The 25,202-nt window shown below is 38.4% G+C and overlaps 1 protein-coding gene across 2 annotated transcripts in view; it reads left to right on the forward strand.

The window, feature by feature from the left end:
• Positions 1-25,202, forward strand: part of RELN (reelin) — a 291,669-nt gene that overhangs the window by 195,813 nt on the left and 70,654 nt on the right. For both annotated transcript variants that reach the window (XM_054071453.1, XM_054071462.1), the window contains exons 20-26: positions 3,579-3,815; positions 9,457-9,649; positions 12,267-12,379; positions 18,514-18,651; positions 19,295-19,481; positions 23,129-23,334; positions 24,805-24,976. In XM_054071453.1, coding sequence (XP_053927428.1) covers positions 3,579-3,815; positions 9,457-9,649; positions 12,267-12,379; positions 18,514-18,651; positions 19,295-19,481; positions 23,129-23,334; positions 24,805-24,976 — 1,246 coding nt within the window. The remainder of the gene's footprint in view (positions 1-3,578; positions 3,816-9,456; positions 9,650-12,266; positions 12,380-18,513; positions 18,652-19,294; positions 19,482-23,128; positions 23,335-24,804; positions 24,977-25,202) is intronic.

Consider the following 25,202-nt stretch of genomic DNA (forward strand, 5'->3'; position numbering starts at 1 on the left):
CCAGGATAATGCCAGAGTCAGCCTCAGGGGTGGGACTGTAGGTATATCTGCAAGTCACTTTTGTTACATATGTATATTGAGCTCAGATTAGCTCATTAAAAAAAAATCCTCGTTTTGTTAATAACTCAATACAACACAATATATAAAAAGTGATTCAGAATATTCTAATAGGAAAAAAACCCCAACTTGTAACATTAAATGTATTTCCTGGGAGCTATATGAAATTCTCAAAAATCTGGCAAGTATAGCTGTATTTGGCAGAAGTATACTTCATGTGAGCTTTAATTTCTGAAGTTTTAAATGTTTCCAAAGGAAAGATCCTACAAACTGAAACACACATAAAACTTTTTCAAAATTTCCTTTCCCATCCTTTATTATAGTCATATATTTATTTTATATGGCTCCATTTCTAATTCTAGATTCAAGATTACAGCTGTAGGAATTGTATTTCCCTAAAGGTTTTTAATATATAGCACTATGAAATTTTTAAAACAAAAAGGAAAATATACATCCCAGTGACTGATTTTAATTAAGTTTAAGACATAAAGGTAGTATCTTATATTGATGCCAGGCACTTTTTTTGCTTTTTGAGATAAGATATGAAACATTTAATATCTGTTGTGCTAGCAGGGCAACGACCTAAGCACAACATATACAGGTTAGAAAAGTTTTGCCGTGTATACTCTGCTCTGGGTAAATGGAAAAATGATAGACATACAATTCTGAAGACTATACTGGCAATAATTATGATGAAAAACATGAAGAAAGCTTCACCTTTTCATATTATGTTATCTGGAAATATCAGCATTTTTGGTAGCCTAGATGGACTGCTGCAAAGTTTGGCAATCAATCTGTATCCAGAAATTTAATTAATCTTCAGTCATACAAAAAATAATTACACATTTAATGTTCTGCTGAAAAGGTGCATTTAATCTGCTAACATTTGACAGCTGCATTTTTCTTCTGAGTGGAACAGCAGTGGTTTTTCAATATTAGGTATGCGCATAGCTTGAAAGAATGAGATCAGAGCAAAGGTCTCCCAGCTGGTTTTTAAGAAATCTGATGGTAGCTGGTAATGTTAGTAGGAACACTTTTCTTCTCTTCAGCAGAAAAGTCATTAGCAAGAATCCCCCTCCCTCTCCATCTATCTCCAACAAATCAAAGCCAGACAGGAGAGGCTGTTACAACTGGAGATGTAGTCAGGTTCCGCATACTAACATATGTGCCATATATAGTGGTTTACACCAATGTTTTTAGATTTTATTTGCTTAATCTCCTGGGATGAGAAATTTATTTTAACATATGTTAAATATTTTAACATCCGGTAGGTGTATCAGTGGTGTATGCCGTGCTTTAGGATTTTCTGTAAATTGCTGTCAGTGAGAGTTAGCGTCCACATTGTTGAGCTTATGGGAGTTAAGAGTAAAAGGGAGGATGCAGGCATCAGAGGCAGCCACCAGCAGAGAAATAAGACTGGGATTATACCAGTGCATTAGCTCATATGAATGCCAAGTGCTTCATAGCATACACTGGTTGCAGTTCTCCTCCTGTCCCAGGGTTCCAGCTTTCCTCAAGTTTGCCCTATTGAACTAATAGAAGACAAAATTGTTGGCACCTTTTAGCATCAGTAACAATTTAGTGTCATTTATGCCTTTAAAATCTGACTCCAAAAGTCGTAGAGTTGCTGCTTATTACGGAACCTTTGGTAGAAAGCAAGTCCTTTAGTTTATCCACAGCCCAGTGAGTAATTGGTCTGGGTATTTCTCATAGAAGGTTATAAAGTCATTCCAACATGATTATCAGAGTGGCAAAAGAAAGGTATCTGCCATCCATAAAGTGTGCGCACTGCTGATCCCTTGCCACGGGAACACGGGCAGCCTCTGTCAGTCCCTCGATGCTGCTCTCTCCAGCCTATGACTGGCAAAAGGCAGCTCCTAGAAATGCCAGCCAGGAATTTTTGAGTGCTTCTCACCTGTTTAGTCAATCTGCTTGATGTTTTTGTGCTAATTAGCATATTATTCTTTAAATCAATGTAACATTAAACAATGGTGTTATAAATTTACCTTTTACATGGACATTTTACCAAGTAATTTCTAACGGTGTGGTTTGGCACTAAGAGTTCCGCAGGCAAAAGACTGCTTCATATACACAGATTAAAATATTAGAACAGGCAGCTTAGAAAGCCTAAAATCTGGAAAAAAATCTTGGTGCTGAAGTATAAAAACGATATTTCCAGTTTACCTGATTTGTCATTTTATCCGCAACTCTAAAAGAGAAAGAAAAAACATCAGCTACGTGATGAGCTTGCCGAAAACCCTTTTCCCAAGGGTTTTCCCAATGGAAACTAACTTCCTTGTTGCCAGTCTGTTGCCTTGTGTGGGGCACCGTGGTCCTGGTGATTTATGGAGCTTTCAAAAAGGTGTCATTGCTGTGGCAATTAATGCATGCTCCCTGCTGCTGTATACAATAATTGCTCCCAGAAATTAGATATTACTCTTAATTTTCTTTGCAGTTTGTCAATTTTAGGTTTGTTGACATAGCTGCCATGCCAAATCAGGTGACCTTGTATACCAGGAGAAGCACCTGGGGCTCACCTTCAGTTGCATCTCTATGCAACTACAGAAGAAAATTTTCTGCCACAGAAGATTACACATAATCACAGTGACTGACCTGATGAACCTTTCCCACTTGAATGTGGCAATTTACAGTGGTGGGTTCTTCTAGGGCAAGAGCAACACAGGCATGACATCAGTGCTGTGTGGAAACAAGCACAGATGTTAAGAAGATGCATGTCTTGAGATCAGGATAAAATCCACGGAGGCTGAGAAAATTGAGATGGAATTCATAAGTCCATGTCAGCTCATCACCTCTTTGCTAGTCTCAGCTCCTGGGCTTCAAATGGAGGACTTTCAGGTTTCTTCTGGCAAGGAAAAGCATCTTTAAATTTACAAAGATCTCCGCAGTAGCAGCAAAATGTGCAAAACTGATGGCAACATTTTTTTGTGGCTTTTGCACATGGCGTGGCTGCACATGGCATTCCATAAATGCATCAGCTACCAAGAGAACAAACGATTCCCCTGTCTTTGCCACTGGTAGAGGCTATACCAATAGATGCTAAGATAATTATGGGCTGAATTTAACTCATGTTTTTTAGGGTCAGTAAAAAAAATAACCATATAATACATCCCCATGGTATTATTATTACTGAGAGAAGGAGGAGGATCGGGCACTGGTCTCTTTTCTCTGGTGACCAATGATAGAACCCAAGAGAATGGCAGGAAGATGTGTCAGGGGAGGTTTAGGTTGAGTATTAGGAAAAGTTTCTTCACACAGAGGGTAGTGGAGCACTAGAACAGGCTCTCCAGGGAAGCAGTCCTGGTACCAAGCCTGACAATATTCAGTGAGCATTTGGACAACACCCTAGGTCACATGGTATGAATTTTAGGGTTGTCCAATGCAGGGATAGGAGTTGGACTAGATGATCCTTGTTTGTCCCTTCTAATTCAGGTCACTCTATGATTCTATGATTATTACAAATGGCAAAACTTTCAATATTATTTATTTTGTTTGTTTTCCAGAATAATTTCAGTGGAGCTGCCTGAAGATGCAAGACAGATTGGCATTCAGTTCAGATGGTGGCAACCATATCACTCTTCTCAAGGTGAAGATGTGTGGGCGATAGATGAAATCATCATGACCTCAGTGCTTTTCAACAGTATCAGTCTGGACTTCACCAACCTAGTTGAAGTCACACAGTCTCTGGGATTCTACCTGGGAAATGTTCAGCCCTACTGTGGACATGATTGGACTCTTTGGTGAGAAACACGTATTCATTTATATTCTACTTTTGCTTTATTTGTCTATTCATCCTGCTAAGAACCAACTGATTTCTACAAATTAGTCTTTCTGGCAGGTATTCAGAGTAGATGTGTCTCATCCTCACATTATGGATAAAAGTACAGTTGCTAACCTAATTGCAAGTTTTTACAGCCCATTTTTAACCCCTAAGTGCACAGGGGTTTATGTTTCATAGGAACCTTGGATGTAGCATTCTTTCTTCACTAAATATTTCAAGAACATTGTAATAGAAACAATTTATAAAATTTTCATAATCTTCACTTAAAATCCAGTCAAGTCAGTATGGGTATAAAAGTTATGAAATATTCTTTAAAGTACATACTCTGGATATTTTGTAAGCGATCTTCAGATCTGATAACATAGCCATTAGATTATACTCCAAAAAGGAAAGGAGGCAGAATGTTGTTAGAAGGATGTTAGTCATTTGTAGTTATTTTGTCTAGTGTTATATCTGTTTAGTCATTACACTGTGATCAGCACTATGACATATTCCAATTATGCCTAAAATGTCCTGTGCATTTAGAAACCAAAACAAGAAAGCATCACCTGCCCGAAAGCAAAAAAAGGCAAAAAAAGAAAAAGAATAGAACAAAGTGAAATAAAATTCTCTTAAGACTATGTAAATATAAGCTCTTTTAGTAAAACATTAACTTGCTTCACAAAAATTAAATTCTAGAGTACATAAATGTAGCATTTTGAATTAATACGAACAAAGCTCAAATTAGTCTCTGTGTTTTGATGAAAACCAAATAATACTTTCATGCTAGTCTGATCAACATATAAACCCAGTATGGCTTTAGTTGGCATAGATATATTTATTTGGAGAAAGTACAATCACAGTAATTATAGAAAACCTCAAGAAAGTATAAATAATTTTAGCATTCCCATGGACATTCAGAGAAACACTGTTGGAATTTTATTAACAAGTATCTCTGAGCAATCTGATTTGACTTTCTGATCATCTGTCAAACTAAAAGGAGTTGGCTTAGCAGTAAGAACAACACCAAATGTGTTCTGGCAGTGATAATGAGGCAGTAGAAGCACCATTAACCACTTTAATAAGGACAAGGAAGGTACTCGCTGCTCATTAAAATGAAACAACATGTTAGGGCTCAAACTCTTTGCATCTTCTTCATCAAAGAGTTGGAATGAAAGCTCTTTAATGACATTCTTTTCCCTCTGTTCTTGTAAGACCAGTTTATCATGAGAAGAGGGGTAGGTTATTTAAGATAGCAGAGGTTCCTGTTTTCCTCCTGCGACTCTAAATCAGAATCAGATTAATAAATGCTAAGCTAAATTCTCCATCTCATATACTGGTTAGGATTTGTAGTGCTCAGTCATAGTGGAAATGTTGAATTTTCTACACACCAAATAAAGAATCAAAGCTTTTGTGATATTTCCACACTATTTATGTATAAATATTTTTCATTATCACTGGAAGGCATGAACTCTATCCTTCACTGACCTTGTTTCCCTCAAGGGAAATTTTTAAACTTGCACGAAATCCGTACAAATGGATGCTACTTAAATTAATTATTGTTGGCTTTTCCCAGCTGTGAGTCCTTTTGGTTCTCATTTTCTAACTCCTGACTTTTTATGAGCAGAGTTTGAAGTAGTACTGACACCATCTTCTTGAGAACAAGACTGACAACTGCTTTATCATTAGTAGAACTATAGTAAATACACAGTAAATCATTTTACAGGATGCCATCCTCAGGCCTATTTTCACTGAATTGTCTTTAATTGTCTACCAGGCCCCTGTTTCTGCCTCAGAATCTATACATCTGCTATATTAATCCTTAAAATTGGGGAAAACTGAGGAGAGGGGTTTTAATTTTTGCTGGAGAGAAAGATTGTTCTTTTCAGTATCTGGCTTCACTTAAAAAAAAGGGTTTGTTGATACACATATGTTTTGAGAAAAGGTGATTTTTGAGTGGTTTATAATGGTCTCTATCTGGAACAGTCACTTTATTTGATTGTAATTGTCAGCATTTGCTTTCAGATTGGCTCTTAGACTTTATTACAGCAACTGTAATGTGTATACTGAAAGGACTCTGAAACACTTTAAAATGAAATGTTTGATGATGTACAGTAATCTACCACTTTGCAAAAATGCTCATATGCAGGCAAGATTTTGACCCAAATGTCTCTGGAGTGTTATAGAATATTTACAGCCAATTGCTAAAATACATTTAAGTATTGATGAGGATGCTAACATTTACTTTTTTGAATATTCATCTGGATAGAAATAAAATAGCATGATATAAAAAAAAGTCTTCAGTTGGCTTACGACATTATGATTTAATTCAATGTATTGAACAATAGTGTCCCACTGTCCCTAGAGCAGCGTGGGGGAAGACTGTAAATCTGGCTTAAAATGAACTATCCTTATGAAACAATGTAATACCATTGCCCAACATAGGCTTGATAGTTTACCTGTGTTTATAAAAGGTTTTGTCTGTTAGATTAATTATTAATCTCTAACATGCAGAAAGTTTATTTCAGGTAATTGACTCTTTCAGATAATTGACTTAATTAAATTATATAAACGCATTTAGGGTATTTAATGAAGTAGATATGATGTGATGTAAAAAGACATGAACGTCTCCTGCCTTTGATGGAAGCAGAGCTGGGGCTGGCATGAATGTCTGGCCATCACGTCAATATTTCAGTCAATGCAGCTTTACAAAACAAGCTGCATCTCAGTGGCTTTTCAGTATTCCTGAAAGTACTGGCCTTGAAAACATGGTAACTCTGGGAATCCCAGAGCAGTTTAGAGCGGTGCATATTGGCTGACATTGGCTGTGATATCATTCCCAGAAGTACCAATTAGTTGGCAGTGCTTGGAGGGAGACCGATTGTTCTGAGGGCACCTATGGGTATTGTGTTCCTGTGCCTCCACAGGTCTAATTAAATACACACTAAAATCTACTCACAGCTACATATTCATACAAAAATGTAGCCTCTGCATTCCCATTTCTGAATTTTTAGCTAATTATTGTTATGCCAGAGATATTACTCTGTCTTTTATGAAAACCAGAAATGTATTCCAGCTGCATGACACCCAGGATAAAGAAAACATTTGGTATTCCAGCAGATGAACGTACCCCTAACCATGTACACAGGAGAGCTGGAGAGAGAGGAAGCGGCAAGTAAGGTGGAGCCCCCACCTTTAATGCTACCCTTGTTCAGCTGGAGGCAATTTGTGGATGATAAAGGACTTTGTGAACCCATAATGTGATTTCCTCACTTTAAAAGAGCTTCTTATGGAGCATCACAGATTGTCTTCATCTCATCACTAGCTTCCTTTTTCACATTTCTTTAATATCCATTTTTAAAAGCTGTTTTGACTTTAAAACAATGCTTAAGGTACTGTGTACAATATTCAGTGGCTAAGTTATAAAATGAAAATGAATACTGAACTTAGAAGTGTTTTAATCATGACCTGAATATCACCAGTAAAACGTGTTAGAGTTTAAGATGGGGGTTTTTCCTATTTTATTCAGTAATATTGAATAGCAGGAAATTTTATGGAAACAAAGACAAAACAAAACATTTAATTCTTTGCACCTATGCTGTTCACGTATCTTCTGTCACTTCGGGGAAGACAGCTTCTGGGCAGATGATTCATCAGACTATTTCGTTTCAACTCCTTTATTTTGTTAAAATGAGCTTTAGGTAACTGTGATGTGTTATGCCCAGGTTTAGGTGTGACATTTCAAGTTGCACTGTAGAAATTAAAACCACACCAGACAAAGTCAACTTTAATTTTTAAATTTGCAGGGTTTAGTCATTTTGAAAAGTACTAAATAAAGTTTGGAATAAAATTCAGGCATCAGCTAAACAAATTTTCAGTTCTAATGGTTAAACCACAACCCATAGATTGCCAGCTGGACCACTGATCAGTGTGCTTTATATCCTCTGCTCAACTTAAAATTATTATTCCTGTTGAGAAGAAAAACACTGATAACTGACTGAAAGAGCAAAAGTTGAGATACAGTTTTCTGAGGCAACTTAGTGCCTTCTGGTTCAGTTGTCCATGACAGTGCCCCAGCAGTGAAAAGAATGTCCATCCACCGTTGGTTTGTGTTGCTGATCAATGTAGACCCGATAGTTTCACATGATGCCATGAGTTGGATTATCCTTTAGGAAGTGAAGTCACAGAGAACAAGGTTGGAGACTAGAAAGAAGCCTGGATCTTTTGAGCCAGCAATTTGTAACAACAATTTGATAACAACAGCAAAGTAACAGCAATTTGATAACAACAAAACTGATGTCAGCTTTCAGCAATTTTTTCTGAAGTTTTAAGGTAGAATGTTGACATTTAGGGCTCAACTGCTTTCTTTGGAAAGGATGCTATTGAAAACAGCATGGGTCAGTGAATTAATTTTAGAGAGTGCTAAGTAACACTTATTTATATTCCTAGTTCTTACACTGACTTTGTCATGACCTTGAATTTTATAGAGGTAAAAGTTAATATGCTTTATTGTGCAGTATTGAAGGATTAGGATTTTTTATTTAAGATGATAAACTGCAACTTATTCGACCATAAGGGCAACCCTGAACTAGATTATTTTTTTCATCACCACTGTACTGAATGTAGCTTTTTATTTTTGCATGGTGATTTGCAATGATTTTCTTTAAAAAGATGCAACCCCTATCCAAAATTGTTTGCATTTAAGAATAGTCTTAGAGAATGTTGAAGCTGAAAGTAATACAGTGCTTCTGAAGACACTAACTAAATGTCTCAAACTAAGGAGAGGGAGGCATTTTTCATTCTATGTGAACTGACTTTAAAACATTCTGTTTTGAAGGCTAGCATGCAAGATTCAAAGTTTAAGTTGTTATTATTTCCTCCTTATATCTCTCTTGCATTTGATTTTTTCTTTTGAATACTGCATAAAAGGAAAACCTCCGCTGAAATTGAAATAACCTCGTATTTTCAAATTACATATTGTGTTATCATGTATGTGATAACTGAGTATCTTGTATCATATATGAGGCATGATGTGTTCCAAACATTACTACTGACAAAATTTTCTTCTCTAGTCCACTGAATAATATAACTCTGCATCCTGCAGAGAAGAAGTCAAGGATAGGCAATAGTAGTGCTGAAACACAGTCAAAAGTCAGTGAGTGCCTTGCATGTAGGATCACTTGAAAATCAATGTAATAAAAAGTCTATGTAATAAGAATGTTTTAAACTAAATACATTGTGTCTTTACCATCTGGTGTGTGAATAAAATTAGAACTATTACTGTGACATGACATTAGGCAATGGACACTTCTGGAGAATTAACTTTGTTGTTTTTTCTGTATGTTATCCTTTGCTTCATCCTAACTTGATTCTCACTACAAAGAGCATATAGTGAGAACTAACAGAATAATTCAGTGTTCCATACTCTGGGATACATCAAGGCCTTCCTGGTAATTTGCAGAAGTACCAACGGAAAGATGTTTCTGTGCGTGGTCTCATCCCATGTGCCAATCTACAGGACAAAGAAAGAAGCATCACTGTATTTAACCCAGAACCATTCAGGATGTTCCCCTCCAAATTATTTTGGAGATGTATTCTGATTCTTTCTTTACATCTCTCAGTTTTACAGGAGATTTGAAGTTAGCTTCTAGCATGCGCTACGTGGAGACTCAGTCTATGCAGATTGGAGCTTCGTATATGATACAGTTCAACTTGGTGATGGGATGTGGTCAGGCATTTACCCCTCATATGGACAACCAGGTGAAACTGGAGTACTCCACCAACCATGGCCTCACATGGCATCTTGTTCAGGAGGTGAGGCTGGCAGTGACGATCTTTGTCTTCCATAAACTCTGTTTATACAAAGATCATCTGAAATATACTTGTGGCATTGAAGTAAAGGAAGATGTTTTCTTCATAGCTCTTTCTAGAAAGAAATTCTCAGTTAGAATCAGTCAAAATTATTAATAGAAGTATTTAAACTGTTCTTTGTGATATTTGGAAGAAAAGCATCTGAGTGCCTGAAACATAAAATCATGATAGGAATGGACCAAAGCTGAAAAAAGAACTGAGGCTCAGTTAAATCAAGCTACAGAGTAATGGCCGAGATCTTTCCTGTGCTATTGCTTTGTTTTTCAAAGCAAAATGCATCTACTGTTTCCTGGAATTTAAATGGATAGAAATTCTTTCTGCCTTTGTGCGCAGCCATTTCGTAAATGGAAAGCGCATTCCTTCGGGGATTGTAATGTAGAGCCTTTCATCTCCCATCCCTGGTTCAAACACAGTCCAGGGCCATAATGACTGGCTGTTTCCCCATCTATGCAAGAAGTGCAAATAGCAGTCTTAGCTGCTGTTTCCCCATGTGACTTAGCCTTGTTTCAGCACAACTGTGAATAGTGCATTTGGCCATGATTTGTGCTTTCATTTTCCCTCTTAGATGGCAAGCTGGACATTCCCTGGCCTCAAGGTGAACTAACCAGGGTCTTTCAGTTATCTCTGAGCAGGATCAGAGGCTGGCAGTGAACTTGTCCTGGTGCCTTTACACTGCCTGCTCTGTAGGTTCACAGAGGGATTTGAATGTCCAGTCCCACATCTTCTATAAGCAATGAAAGCATTGTCCTGTGACCTTTTGCCATGTTGTGTTTCACCATGTTTACTTCAGTGGGCAGAGTACAGAAGTTGGAACTGAATTTTTAAACTTTGCAAATCCAAGTAATGCATTCTTACCTTAAATGGAATTTAGAGGAAAACTATAAATTCTGTATTTCAAACAAGGTTCATGTCTTTTATACCTAGCAGGCATCATCATAGTGTCCAAGAATAGTTCATAGTGATGGGTGTTTAGGGTTTGTCCTTGCCATTAATGGAAGATCAGCTGCCTTCAGATTTTAGCGCTCCTTTCCTCTGTCAGTGGAGCGGAGTTCAGAGAGAACTTGAAGCTAAATAATTTTTCTCACACCATCCATGTTGTTGTGATAAAAGGGTAATAGAGAAGGTTATTTGTAGTATATCTCAAGCACTTAATCTGGCAAACACACAAAACCACTAATTAATTAAAATGTTTGAAAGTTTTGTTTGCTTCACAAGCACTGATCAAATCCTCTTTTGTAAGATCTTTTAGTGGAGATGAATCAACAAAAAATGTTTGAAAATTGCTGGAAAGGAAACTAAGCCTTTAGAAAACCTACTTTAAAAAAACCCTGAGACAGAATAAGCTATCAGTTCTTCATTTAATACTCTAAGATATTTTAGCAATAAATATATCTGTAAAATAATGTATTCTGCCCTTCTTCATATTTAATAGATGACTATTGCTATATAATTTAACTATATAAATATTCTTAATTGTTTTAACTACTGTAGAGAATCACTGCTTTATTATTAGTTTCAGAGCAGTCAAAGTAGGCTTCTTGCATAGCCAAGTATCTATCCCAAAGGTCCCCTTCTTTCCTGACACCTCACATGGAGATCAATACAGCAATAAAGAGCGAAAAACAATCAGAGGGGTGGAGAAAGTCAGGAGGAGTTGTGCTGTGGCAGCAATGACAGAAGGGAATCTCTGAATGGGTAGCTTAGAAAGAAATATATAGGGTGGTAATAAATAATAATAATAAATAATAGCACTAAAGTTTTGGGTGCTGTTCAGGCAATATATAAATAAATTAATGGAATATTGCAGGAAAATGGAGTAACATGGGAAGGACAGGTCTAGAAAGAGTAAGAGGCTATGATAATGGACTTGATTTATTTTTCATATAAAAAATACATGATAATGATCATATTTTCTGAAAAGAAAAAAAAGATTTGCGGAACAGACCTCTCTAGGAATCTGAGTTAAAATCAGAAAGAATCATAGAAGCAGGAAGGGGGAATTTGCACCAACTGGTGTTGGTGTCAAAGGTAATACAGCTGCAATGCATGGTAAGGGCCTCTGGAGGCAACTTCAGTAGACCATTGTTGGGTCCTGTCTTGTGGCTCTGTCTGTTCCTGTTGCTGCTCCCCACTGCAGATGAAGGAGTTGGGGGAGCCTGCATCCCCAGCAAAGGCTCATAAGTACATCTCTAAAATAACTGGTATAATGGTCTGGAGGTCGCTTTCACAGACTCCTGCTGTAGTGGACTTGTAGACTTACTTCATGGTCAGTGTTAAATGCTCGGTGAGAATAGTAAAATATGAGCTAGACAATCTCATGGAGGAGTACAAAACATTACTAGTTACTAATGCTAAACTCCATGGCTTTCTCCTAGCCTTACTTGTATTCCTATTAGTACAAGAAGTTTCTCTACATCATGCCATAATTTTTCTGCTTCTGGGTCTTTCACACAAACATCTGGACCCAGGCAAGACCCTGATTCTGTGCATGTTTAACCCTTGCTTCCCTTCCCAATTCTTCTTCAATAGTAAATCTGATTTTGAAATGTTTTTCTTCAAGGAGTGCCTTCCCAGTATGCCAAGCTGTCAGGAGTTTACATCAGCAAGTATTTACCACTCCAGCGAATTTACTCAGTGGAGGAGAATCACTGTCCTTCTACCACAGAAGACCTGGTAAGCAATTCTTTCTTCTTTATATATATTTTTTTTTTTGTGGGGGTGCAGATAATTCATCTGCTTTTAAATGACTATGACAAAGATCAAATACTCTGTAGATCATACTCCAGCCAGTGGGTGGAATGCCAGGGTACCAGAGCTGCCTCAGTTGCAGGTATTTTATTTAAAATTCCTTCCTTACATAATTAGAGACTGAAATGTTGGTGACATCACCAGAAACTATTGTTTAGGATTGTTTTTACTACATACTGTGACTCTTGTAAAAAAGTTCAGACCTTTTCAAAAATAGTGATGCTTGTCTGTAAAAGCCCCACTTGAGGAAGTCTCTGTTTGGATTGTTAGCTTTTATTTTGTACATTCCTTATTGTTTACATCTTAAGACCAAAGCCTTGTATAAACAATAACTAATGATTCATCTATGATTTCTGGGAATTTTTTACCTCTTGTTTCTTTTTATAACACGTCTTCAAAAATAACATTCTCTTCAGCAAGAAACAGCAACAAAAATTATCAGAAAGCCCTACGCTATTCATCTTATTATAAACAAACTTGTTTTGCCTGCCTTAACTTTTTTATTTATTTAACTAGATTATTTTTTCCATTGTTTATTTTAAAAGTTTTATTACAGCATAAAAAAGTTATTATAAATCTTAATAATCTTCTGGGCTTCCTTAATTTCAGAATTAAATAGTTCATATTAGAGTTACATTTTGCTTATGTTTGGCCTGAACCTCTCACAGCAATTGCAGTGAGGACTTGCTCAGATTAAGTTATTGTATATCCCTGTCCTTTGTCATTTTTCTGCACTCACCACATCCTCAACTCAACCTGTTTCTATCAACCAGCTTCCAATGATACCTTCTTTCAACACATTGGCCATTTTTACTGTACAGCCAATATTCAGAATTTCCTATTTCAAGGCAAAACATCAGGGGCAAATATTGAATCCTTAACGCATATCAGGTCAGATAATACCGAAGGGCACAAGTAAGTCTATTAATAAATGTTCTGTGGTTAGATTATAATGTACTACATCTTATATGTCATTATGTGCCACTCGCTGTAAAATCTGTGGCTCACATAGGCACTTAGGAGTTTAAAAAGTGTCTACAATTTTGCAGGCTACTCTAAAGTAGGCTGTTATTTTTAAATTTATTTATAAGTTATATACCATGCTCAAAACTATTATTATACACTGTACAGTTGATAATAATAGCAGTGTTGTAGGCCTTTTTTTTTCTTTAGGACCTAATAATTTTCCTCAGCATATGAGGTGACAGAAGCAAATAATTTCATTTTAATTTAGGAGACTGTGGGGAAAAACTATGATGAAATAATAGCCAGGTTCTTGGTTTATGCTGCAGACGAATCATAAATATTTCACACTCTGTCTTGTATCTGAAAGGGTTCCTGTCTGTTAGCAGTGTTGTGTTTGTAATTAAGGTACAAATTACCACTGAACATTACTTTCCTCCTCATAAAACACATTTTCAGTAGGACTGTGTTGTGCTATGGCATAATCAGAGTGAAGAAGAATGGCTGCATGTTCCCAACAAAAAGCAATTCAGCACACCAGATGCATCTCCGCCACTTTCCCTCTTTTTCCTCTCCCTTCCATCAGCAAGGAGCAGACCGAGGGCTCGGTCGCTCCTTTGGGTTGAGACTAGGAGCAGATACCTTTGCATCTTTAAAACACGCTTATTAACAGAGGGCAAATTTCTGCTTTTACAAACCTGGTTAACGTTTGATGTGCAGAGCTCCTCTGCCAACCCAGTCACACAGAGAGCATCATCCCAGGAGCCTGGCAGTGAACATGCTTCGTAGGACTCTTCGAGGCGCCCTCCCTCCCTCTCCTCTCCCTTCCCCAGCTGCGCTCTATGGCAACAGCCAGCCATGGGCAAAAACTTAGTAATGGCCGGGAAGAACAGTGCAGAGAGGAAGAGCCAGGCCTTCTGCCTTCCCAAAACCGGGGTGAGGGGATGGGGGTCTCTGGGGACTTTCTGGGGACTGTCAAATGCACCGCCCACCCTGTGCTTATGGCTCAGGAAAACACCTAAACTAGTACGCAGGACCGGGGTTTGAGATATCGTTAGCCTTGCTCTGACCCTCAGTAGCCTCAACATGCCCTCAGGTGCCTGCACAGCCCTGCTACAATTGCCGGAGCTTTTATCCCTGCATGCACCGCTCTGTGCTGAGGGTTTATACCTTGGGTGCCCAGGGAGCGTCAGGCACCATTACTGTGACCATGTACCCAGAAAATTGTTCATAACAGGACCTATTTCTCTTGTAAAACTTCCTGGGCATGCTGGTATTCCTCCACATCTGTATATGTTCTGCATCTGGCAAGCATGAGTATACTAAGTCCCTGTGTTATCCGAGATTAGGTATGTTAGGAAATCTGCTACTGCAGTGGGACTGCTATTGGAGAAATGGAATGTATGCATCTGCTTGCTGAAATCGTATTGTACTTAAACCGAACCTTTCTAACACTGATGAAAATTAATTTCAGTTTTATGGGAGGCATCTACATATGAACAGGCTTAATTAGATACAAGCAGCTGTCAGTTGCTGACTTCATAAACAAATCAACACCTAACGACTGAATGAGAGTTTCAGGATAATTGGGTAAATGTAATTATGGTAACTCAGAAAGTAGCAAATATAATTTTATCAGCTACAAATTTGTACTAGATTGTTAGGTTTTTAGATATCAGGAGAGAAGGCAATGACTTTATTTTAAATCACATATCTAAAAAATTTTGTAACAGAAAGAACTTCATTTCACTCGCAATGCATCTGGGAGTCACCATGATTTCCTTGTGCTTATGTAAAATGTCACTTAACAGCATGAATTTTGTTTGACATCAACCCGACTTAGATATAATGTCATCAGAGAGCCAGTTTGCCTTCCGGTAGCATCAGAAAACTAGGAAGAAATAAGAGGAACAGGGGAGGTTTATTTTGCTTGTAATAAGACATTGTCTTAAGTCCTCAATACTGAATAAGAGTCCAAATGGTGACTGTCCAGAAAGCTAGTATTTTATCACTAAGAATGCAGCTGACACTCAGCTGCTTATTATCTTAATTAACACGTCTTTTTAACATTTTGATTACCATTTTAAATGGCATAATCCTCCTAAGCTGTTGTTACCTTGAGGTGCAGAGCAGCCTTGGAAAGCTTTCAAAAAAAGTGAGCAGGACTGGCTTTTCAGTGGTGGTGTTTTTGCCATTGTGAATTCAGCCTAACTCCTGTTTGCCCTCTCTTGGAGAGTAATCAGAGTCCATGAGATCTGTTGCTGTCTGCAGCCATGTGATGGTGGCCCAGCTTTCCACATCCCCCCAGGACCTCCCTGCTGGGTGGGATGGCAGGGGCAGCCCCTCGCCCCACTGCAGCTCTGGGAGCCACAGGATTCCCTCAGCAGTAAAGCTGCCCCAGGGGAGAGATTTCTTTGTCTGTGGCTAAGAATATCGCTGTCGGCTAGGATGTGGCTCCCTGGGGACAGTCCCCAGCCACCCAGCTGATGCACACACCTCTGTTTTAGCCACATGTTCATCTCCAGGCAGCAGCACAATTCCTTCCTTCCTCCCCTCCTCTTAAATGAGGGAAACAAATCTGCCACCACTGCATTCATGTAGGGGAGCTTCTAAGAAACAAGTGGAGCTGAACTCACCCTTAGTTTGACATGCAGCTGACATAGAATCATAGAATGGTTTGGATTGGAAGGGACTTTAAAGATCATCCAGTTCCAACTCCCTGCCGTGGGCAGGGATGCGTCCCACTAAATCAGGCTGCCCAAGGCCCCATCCAACCTGGCCTTGAACACCTCCAGGGATGGGGCAGCCACAACTTCCCTGGGCAACCTGTGCTAGTGCCTCAGCACTCTCATCGTGAAGAATTTCTCCCTAATGACTAGTCTAAATCTTCCACTCTCCAATTCATAGCCTTTCCCCTTCTTCCTCAGAACATGTGAGAGTTAACACCAGTTGTTACCACTCATTTTGGAGCACACAGTCTCTGTCAGGGCTCTGTGCGGGCCGTTGATAGTCTTTAGTAAATGTGAACACCACCACTGAGATGATGTGCTGGTTTCAGAGCACTCAAAAAATAAACAGTAAATAATTGTAGTTAATATTGACTGTCCATTGTGTCTATGCAAGCTTAGGAAGTCCTTCATGTGCATTGTGTGCTTTTAATGGATAATTCATGGTTCTTGTACTGTAACCCATCAATATGTTATACCCTGAGGGAGTATTTAATCGGCAGATCTGCCCTAGCAGATTAGCTCTACGTGGTGTAAAAGTGCTTATAGTATTTGCAGTATCAAGCAGATATTTAGAACAGACAACAAGGGTCATTTCAATTAAAAAATGCAGCCCTTGGGCAGCTTCATTTGTTTTTTAAAGAAATTCAAAATTGGTGGTTTAAAATATTCTCCAAGCATGGGCTCAACTAGTCTTTGTATGCGACTGGATGACTAATTCTTCTGCTCTACTATGCTGTTTTAGCTGCATGGACCTCTTCTATCCATTTTTTCACTTCCATTCATGCGACAAGGTGACTCAGCCACCTTAACAGTATTTGATTGAATAAGCCTTATTCTGCATACATTTCTTAGGGGTGGGAGGAACGGTTCTCTTGAATTAGAGTAACATCGTTATATTCCATGCCATCATGATGCAGCTTTATGGCTCAGAAACAAGCTAGGGAAGAAGCTCTTACTTTTTGTAGGAACCTCCTGCTTTTTGTCCTTAGCCTGTCCAGTCAGCCCTTGGCCAGGGATAGGCTTGTTCCAATTTAAAGTTAGATTTTTAATTCTCCACAGTCAGCCTTCCTTTCCCTGTCCACTCCCACCACAGCTCTGCAACCCAGCTGAGCATCCACATTGCCTCCAACACCCCTTTTTTCCCAGACTCAGCATGCAGCCGGTACAGCCCCTTTTGCTCCATCACAATGAACAATTTCCCATCTTTGTTTCACTTCACATGCAATATATTTTACTTAATCTCATTCTGCCACAAGCATGGAGTGCGGGGTCCCTGTGCCCACCAGCCAGGAGCTGCCACTAGCTAACACCTGTAACCTGTTGGATGTGCACAGGCTGACACAACAGCTTGGAAAGTCTCGACAGTGACAAAAATTAATCTCATGATTCATTTTCTTCTCTAGCCTTGGTTTTTGAGGGTGGTGGATGTCAGGCTGGGTTTGGCTAGCAGGAGTCACTCAGCATGGAAAATGTCAATGTCACATTGGACAGTCTCCTAGAGGGCCAACATCAAGTTCTTTTTAATAGGTAATGTTACCTGACTCCACTATAATAAAGAAAAATAAAGTTGTTGAAGAGAAACTATTTAACTAGAAAGGAGAAACTATAGCAAAGTTTTCTGCTTGAAGGTTACAAATATGCAGAACTGAGTTACATATAGTAATCAAATCCAATGATTCCCCATGACAAACCTTGGGTGTTAAATATTTTGTTTGAGTAAGTTGACCAAGAGCAAACTATTTGCAATGTGGAAAAAAAATAGGTGCTATGAAACAAGATCTTTGTCAAACACTTGCAATCATGATAACACCAGTGATGTGTGAGCAAAATCTATTTTAGAATCATCTTCACAAAAAGGAATTTCTATACCCACTAAAAACCAGTCAACTATTGTTGAATGGAAATAGTATTCAAAGGGGACAAATGCTTACACTCAATAACTTTAATAGATAGTTTAAATATCAGAAGAAACATATTTACACAACTTGCAGCCTATTAATTGTGACCAAAAACAGAAAAATCAAAGTCATACTGTAGATCCGCCTTTCTAGACTTGCAGCCTGTGACCTTTGCAGAATGGCACTCAATAAAAATCCAATAGTATTAATTGATATGTTTATCTTAAAATAATGCATAATTCCTCAGAAGTGTCACAAATGACTGGAGAGTTGATTATATAGCCCTCAGCAGCAAGTAGCATAATCTAGAATGTTCATTTACAAAAATCTGTCTTTGGTTCTGCCAGGCTTTGCAGGCTGGGCTGTGATTGTGATATCAACTTACTTTATTTTTTATTAGTTGTATTTTATCTTCTTTCCTACAGTTTTGTAAAGAATCACAAATTAAAGCATTGTTATTGGTTTTAAGGTCCAGCGCCACACGTTTCCGCTGGAGTCAGTGCTACTACACAGCCCAAGATGAATGGGCCTTAGACAACATCTACATTGGACAGCAGTGTCCCAACATGTGCAGTGGACACGGCTGGTGTGACCATGGTGTTTGCAGGTACGAGCATTTGGCAGTTTCTATTAAGAACGGTCTCCTGATAGTTCAGGTATCCTAGTATTCTGCATGCTGTTTTTCCGCCCCCCCCCCCTTGTTGTTTTTTTTTTTTTCCTAGATTAAACATCAAAAAGTAAAAGCACTATGCAGGGTTAGACCATTCAAGTAACATTAACAGCCGGTTGCTCCACAACTCTCTCTGAAAATCCATACCCATGGCAGATCCAGACAGTGAAGAGCTTTCAGTGTCTCAGGGTTGCTCTGCTGCAGGTGTATTGGTGCTCCCTCCAGCCCTTTGCCCAAGAACCAGGGACCAGCTCAGTGCCAGAGCTGTTTCACTGGGCCGGAAGGATGCAAGGAACCAGCTCAGCACTGCTTGGCTGCTGCTGTCAGACCAGATAATACTAAGGGTACAGACTACCACCTGCCAGCTTCAAACTTTCTGGACACATGGGTTTTGTTTAGAAATATGATATGGCTTTTTTCCTTTATCCAGTTATTTTAGCTTGTTTCCAGCTCCAAAATTCCAAGGCCAGAATGATTTATTATCTCACATCTAATTTTAAAGGCTCAGTGCACCACCTTAAGTAATTGTCACTGTCAAATGAAGTCTTTTAAAACTTGTTACATTTATGCTTCTTTCCAGGTGTGACTCAGGGTTTCAGGGTACTGAATGTCAGCCTGAAAATCCCCTTCCTTCAACCATCATGTCTGATTTTGAGAACCAAGACAGCCTGAAGACAGAGTGGCAAGAAATTATTGGGGGAGAGATAGTCAAGCCTGAAGAAGGCTGTGGGGTCATCTCATCTGGCTCCTCGCTCTACTTTAACAAGGTACTAATGAGGGATGGGAGACCGAGACAAGCACATACTGTAGGTTTGAATGGAGCCTGATGTGGTTGTATGGCAAAGAAAAGGAAGGTGGCATGCAGTGTGAGAATTGAATTAAAGAGCACAGCTGTGCTCTGCCGGTAAAGAACAAAGCAATCAAAAGAGATAGGAAGGGACACATGCATTATGTATTCAAGAAATACCAGCTGTAATGGAAGGAAGTAAATTGCTAGTGAGTTCTGAAGTGTGTACATCCATAGTGTCTTAATTGTGCATTTTCTGTTTTAAGACTCAGTTCTTTCTTGGCATCCAGCAGCTCCTGTTTTTTTGTTCTGTACTGTTCTGGGTGAGCAATGGAGAAATGTTGACTTTCCAGGGGACAAGAAGCTTAGTTTGACATCAGACTACCAAAACTAGTGCAAAAACAACTCTTCCAGGCTTTTAGAAAGTGGTTAGCCTGCCGGACAATTTTGTATAACTTGGATGCTTTGCAGACAAAAATAATAGAGCAGGAAAGAGATATAGGGAATTCTGCTAATTAACAGTAATCATAACTAAAATAAAGAGATATTTATGACCAAATGTAAGATTATGGATTGTAATGACAGATTTTTTTTTTATTGTTGCTCTTTGCATCTAATACTGGGGTTTGTTTTATTCTTGATTGAAAGGAAGAGTATAAAAGCAGCTATGTGCTTCTCTTTTAAATGTTTGATCAAGCTGCGACTGCTGTCATGAGAGTCGGATTAATCCCATAAGAATCAGCCAATATGCAACTCTGTGTAATTGTGTGTTGTTTACCTCATTACAAAAATCTATCCCATCAAATAATTTTCAGTACTCCTACATAGCCTTACATCCTGCTCCCCTGGAAATGCAGCTCAGTGCTAAAAATTTCATAATAGACCAATCAGTAGCTAATTGCGATAATTGGATTTTTTTTCTATAATTGTCTTCTCCGTTAGATGTTTTTCCTTCTGGCTCACTTCCCTATGCCACATTTCTCAAAAGTAGCTTGCTAAATTAGAATTAACCTGCTATGATCTTTCCTCTGATTTCTGCTAAGGAGAAGTGAAAAACTCATTTAGAAATTCTTGGCTTCTTTCTATTGATCTCTAAGGGTGAGGTTATCATTCATTTCTTGAGTAGTAGCAGTCTGTGTGCCATCAGCAGAAGGTGGTTTATTTAATTTCTGTTTAGATCTTTTTCAAGGCATCTAATGGCCATGCTGGTGGATGATAAAAAAAATATTTTTATAGTCGCTCAACCATTCTGTGTTGTTTTGGGACCTCATATTCACATGCTCCATTTATTTTCATTCACTCAAATAGCTACTTTTTATTTGAATGTCTAATCTTTACTGCCATAATCAATTACTGCTACCAGAATTAATGTTGGCTTTGTTCTGCCGACCCTCAATCTTTTGTTTTACAACTCATTTTAATCAACTGTAGGTGTGTTTGCAATACAGAACTCTTTCAATTAGCCCCTGCGATTCCTCTGAGGTTTTATGTCACTTGTGCTCTTTCTCAATCAGCGTGGTTCTGTGGTTAACCCTTTGGTAGGCAGAGGCTCTGTGGGCTGCAGATACAGAAAACCCACCTGGTATAGGACAGACAGAGCTTGATCCACTGCAAGTCAGTACATTGTGTGCCCTCAGACAGCTGGGCCACACGTACCCGTGGGACAGTGAGAGTGTTTGCATCTTTATTATCAATTACGACTTTCATTTGATGATGGTAATTTCAAATTCCCATGAGTCTCCAAATGAAGCTGTGAAAGGAAACTACCAAGAGATTATTCGTGTCAGCATTAGCCATGTGGGGCTTAACAGACATATAGGACTGCACCAGGAAGTGCTTGGGGCTACACCCAAGACTGAGCCCATCTCACACTCTTACCACCGTCCAGGAGGGCTTTGCTCAGCTGCAGATAAACCACCAAATAAACAGCAGGCATTATTCAAGACCGGTCAATATGACTGTATCCTAAACGAGCTTTTTTGAGGCTCAAAGGATTCTTCACAGGCTTTAGTTGTCATCAGTGGTGCAAGCTAACCAAGTTTCAAAACCACAGGCAGGCAGCTTCAAGAAATTATTTTAGCAGTGTGATACAGCCTATTTGGTAGAGTTACAAATGAGTTGCAGACCTGGGTTTTAACACCAGCAAAGTGAAATGTTCTGAGAAAGAAAAAAATAGACATTTATTTTTGCTGAGTTTAACCTGAACCGTGTGGAAAAAGGAAAGAGATGATGAGTATAACAGGATTTAAATTCATCTACCATCTTATTAAAAACCACAGATGGTATTTTAAATCTGGGCTCATAAAACTTGTTACTGATGTCCAGCTAGATCCCGTCACTTGCTTATCTCAAATTTCTCTGGGAATTTGTCAGAAGAATCATGAATGTACAAATGAGACACTAGAAAAATATAAATAATACTTAAGACATAGGCATTGTTCTGTAATTTAACCCAGGTTTGCCTTTTTTTATACCTTTTATACTTAGAGATGGACAGGAACCCATGATTTTTTAGGAAATTAGAAATGGTAGGCATGTTGCCAGCCTGTAAAAGGTTGTGGCAGCATGATACTGTGCTGTGGCAGGGCTCTGCCAGGCCTTTGTGGGGACACTGCCTGTGTTCTGTCTTGCTGTCGACAGCTTCATATCACAGGTCAGCACCGTATAGGCTTGTTGATGTGCAAGCCCACAGGTTCAGCATCAAGCACCAGGGCACAAAGGGAAGAGAGGAACAGGATAATTCCAGTTACAATAGAAGGATCTTAAACCTTAATTTTTTAATTTTTTTTTTAGCTCAATACACTCTATCTTCCTTTGCCAGCATACACAGAGTGACCAGATTGACCACTATTTGATGGTAGATATCCCAGAGCTGTTTTCCGCTAGAACCCAAAAACATTCTTGGAAAAGTTGTTCACTAAATTTTATTAGGCTATTTTTTCTCTCAGCTATGCTTGGGTAAACCTCAAACCAAACCTACAGGTTTTGGTTGAGAAACTCCAGATTGACAATACTTACTAGGAAAAAAGCATAGTTTTGTGTAGAAAAACAATCTTATTCAGGTGAGGCAGGAAGAGAAAATGCCACTTCCTTGTTCTTGTGTAGGAGATGGGCCTCAAACAATAGGTATTATATAGGCTGTAATTTCAGATGATTTGGTAAGCCTGTACAGTGTAAGATTTGACTGGAGAAATGAGACTTCAGAAATGTCCTTTTATTGCTTTATGCTTTATCATTAAAAGCTGGAAATTCAAAAATTTAGCCCAGGTTCATTCAGGATACGCAGCATCTGCTCTTTTTTTTTTCTGAAGGTATCTGGGACCTTGAAGGCGTGTGATTAAACAGTCATGTGGAAACTGTTGTGAAGTCACATTGTGTGCTGAAATCTAATGATAAAAATTCTTGTGGGTTCACACCAGGGTGAATTAAACAAAGGATGGCCAAGCAGAATCCTTGTCAGAAAGACAAAAAAAAGTCATGTTAAAACAAAATTCAGTGTTCTCCATGTTGTGTAATTTTCTGTGCAATGTTCGTCTCTGTTGGACTTTAAATATGTCTATTCATAGTGAAAGTGTCATATTTAATACTTAATTTAGAATTATTAGCTCTGTGTTCTTTTTATTGTAGGCTGGAAAAAGACAGTTGGTGAGCTGGGATTTGGACACCACCTGGGTGGATTTTGTCCAGTTTTACATCCAGATTGGAGGAGATAGTTCTTCATGCAATAAACCAGACAGCAGAGAAGAAAGTGTGCTGCTGCAGTATAGCAATAATGGTGGTATCAATTGGCAGCTACTAGCAGAAATGTATTTCTCTGACTTCAGCAAACCCAGGTATAATTTTGGTCTAAATCCGTACTACATTAGCTCTTTAAAAAAAACTTATTTCCCATTTTTTGAAAACATGGATAGGAATTTCAAGTTATAGTGCTTAAAAGCCATCATTATATTGAAACTTTTCCTGACTGCCACAGTAAACTCCCATCACTAGGAAGGCAAAAAATCTAGTGAAAGTAGGCCTTAAAAAAACTGAAGTAAAATGTAAAGCTTCCAATCATCCACCTCCCTTTGTGCAACATGACTAAAATTCTAATATCTTCAAAACATTAGCAAGTCAATAAAGAACTTGCCCGAAAGAGGTGTAAAATCCTGCTATTTCCTCTGACTCTGGTCTCAGATCTAATGAGCATGTATTTATGTCACATAAAACAAAAACTCCTTTAAAGAAATACTTAAGGAGGAGAATAAATTGTGTTCAGCATTTTAAATTTGCTATAGGATAGCTTGTCAGTGAAAATTCAAGTTGCATTTGTCTGCATAGGTATTAAAATGATTTCTATTACCTGTAGATCATGCCTTTAAATATGTAAATAATTTTATCTTCCCATCTTGTCATTTTTGTATTACAATGAACAATGTTCACAGAAAGACTTTTGTAACTCAGCAAATTGTCCTTTTCTAACGATAATCTAGGCAGCTGGAAGTATAAATCCTTATTTTCCAACACATAATTCTAGGAATCCCCTAGAAAAGAAGTTTCCCTGTAGCCCTGAACAATCTCTGCATAACCCGTAAGTGAAGTAAGATCCATGGTAGAAAATAACATGTGGTATAAAGAAATAGTACCAAAAGTGATATATGTATAAATGCATTTGTGTAAGGTGTTTGAAATAGGACTGAACAAGTAACTAATTACTGTGCTTCTAAACATGAATATGATTAAGTTTGAAACTTTATTTTTGTAAGGTGTTTCCTGAGCTGAACATAAGGAAACTATCTGAGAAGATCTAAAGTGCTTTTTTATGAAGATCCTTATAGGAGTGCTGAAATATTTTTATCCACAGCAGAAAACTCTGCTTCATAATCTATTGCATTGTAATAGAAAGATGTTTTTGTCTGCTGATAGGACCGACCAGCAGAAGAGAATGAAAAATTAATTTTGTCATCTTATTTCGCTATTACTTACTGGCACCAGAAGAACGTTAAGACTTGCTGAACGTGGATCAGCTGAACAGTTTCATTCAAAGCTGCAGAGTTCAAATCAGTTCCCTATTGTGCTAGGCAACACAGGAATAAAGAATAAAAAATAGCTATTGTCTTAAAGAGTTTACATTCTCCACAGACAAGATGGACAAAGAAGGCTTCGTGATATGCAGAGTATAAATAGATATCCAGATACGGGTTTCTGAGGACTTTTGTGTGTAAGATAGCAGTTTGCCTGTGTCTTTTCTCTATTCAGTGATATTTCTCCCATTTCTCTGCAAACTGTGTTCACTAAAGTTCTGCTGAATTTCTGTTCTTCAGGTTTGTCTATCTGGAGCTGCCAGCTGCAGCTAAGACACCTTGCACCAGGTTTCGTTGGTGGCAGCCTGTGTTTTCAGGGGAAGGGTATGATCAGTGGGCCATTGATGACATTATCATTTTGTCAGAGAAGCAGAAGCACATCATTCCCATTGTTAATCCCACTTTACCACAGGTAAGAGAAGTCTGTAGACATACCCACGAAACAGGAACCATTGTCTCTGCTAGTAGGCTTTTCTTTGAATATAATTTTCTTTCCCAATATTGGATGTACTTAAAGAAACAGCTGTGGTGTTTGCAGCTGTGTCTCTCTCTTTGTGGTGCTAACCTACCTCTTATAAAACTGACAGACTTCTAATCTTTGTGACAGAGGATACAGTTAGGCATCTTCTCAAAAAGTC

The sequence above is a fragment of the Cuculus canorus genome, chromosome 1 (assembly GCF_017976375.1).
Source record: "Cuculus canorus isolate bCucCan1 chromosome 1, bCucCan1.pri, whole genome shotgun sequence".
NCBI classification, from domain to species: Eukaryota; Metazoa; Chordata; class Aves; order Cuculiformes; family Cuculidae; genus Cuculus; species Cuculus canorus.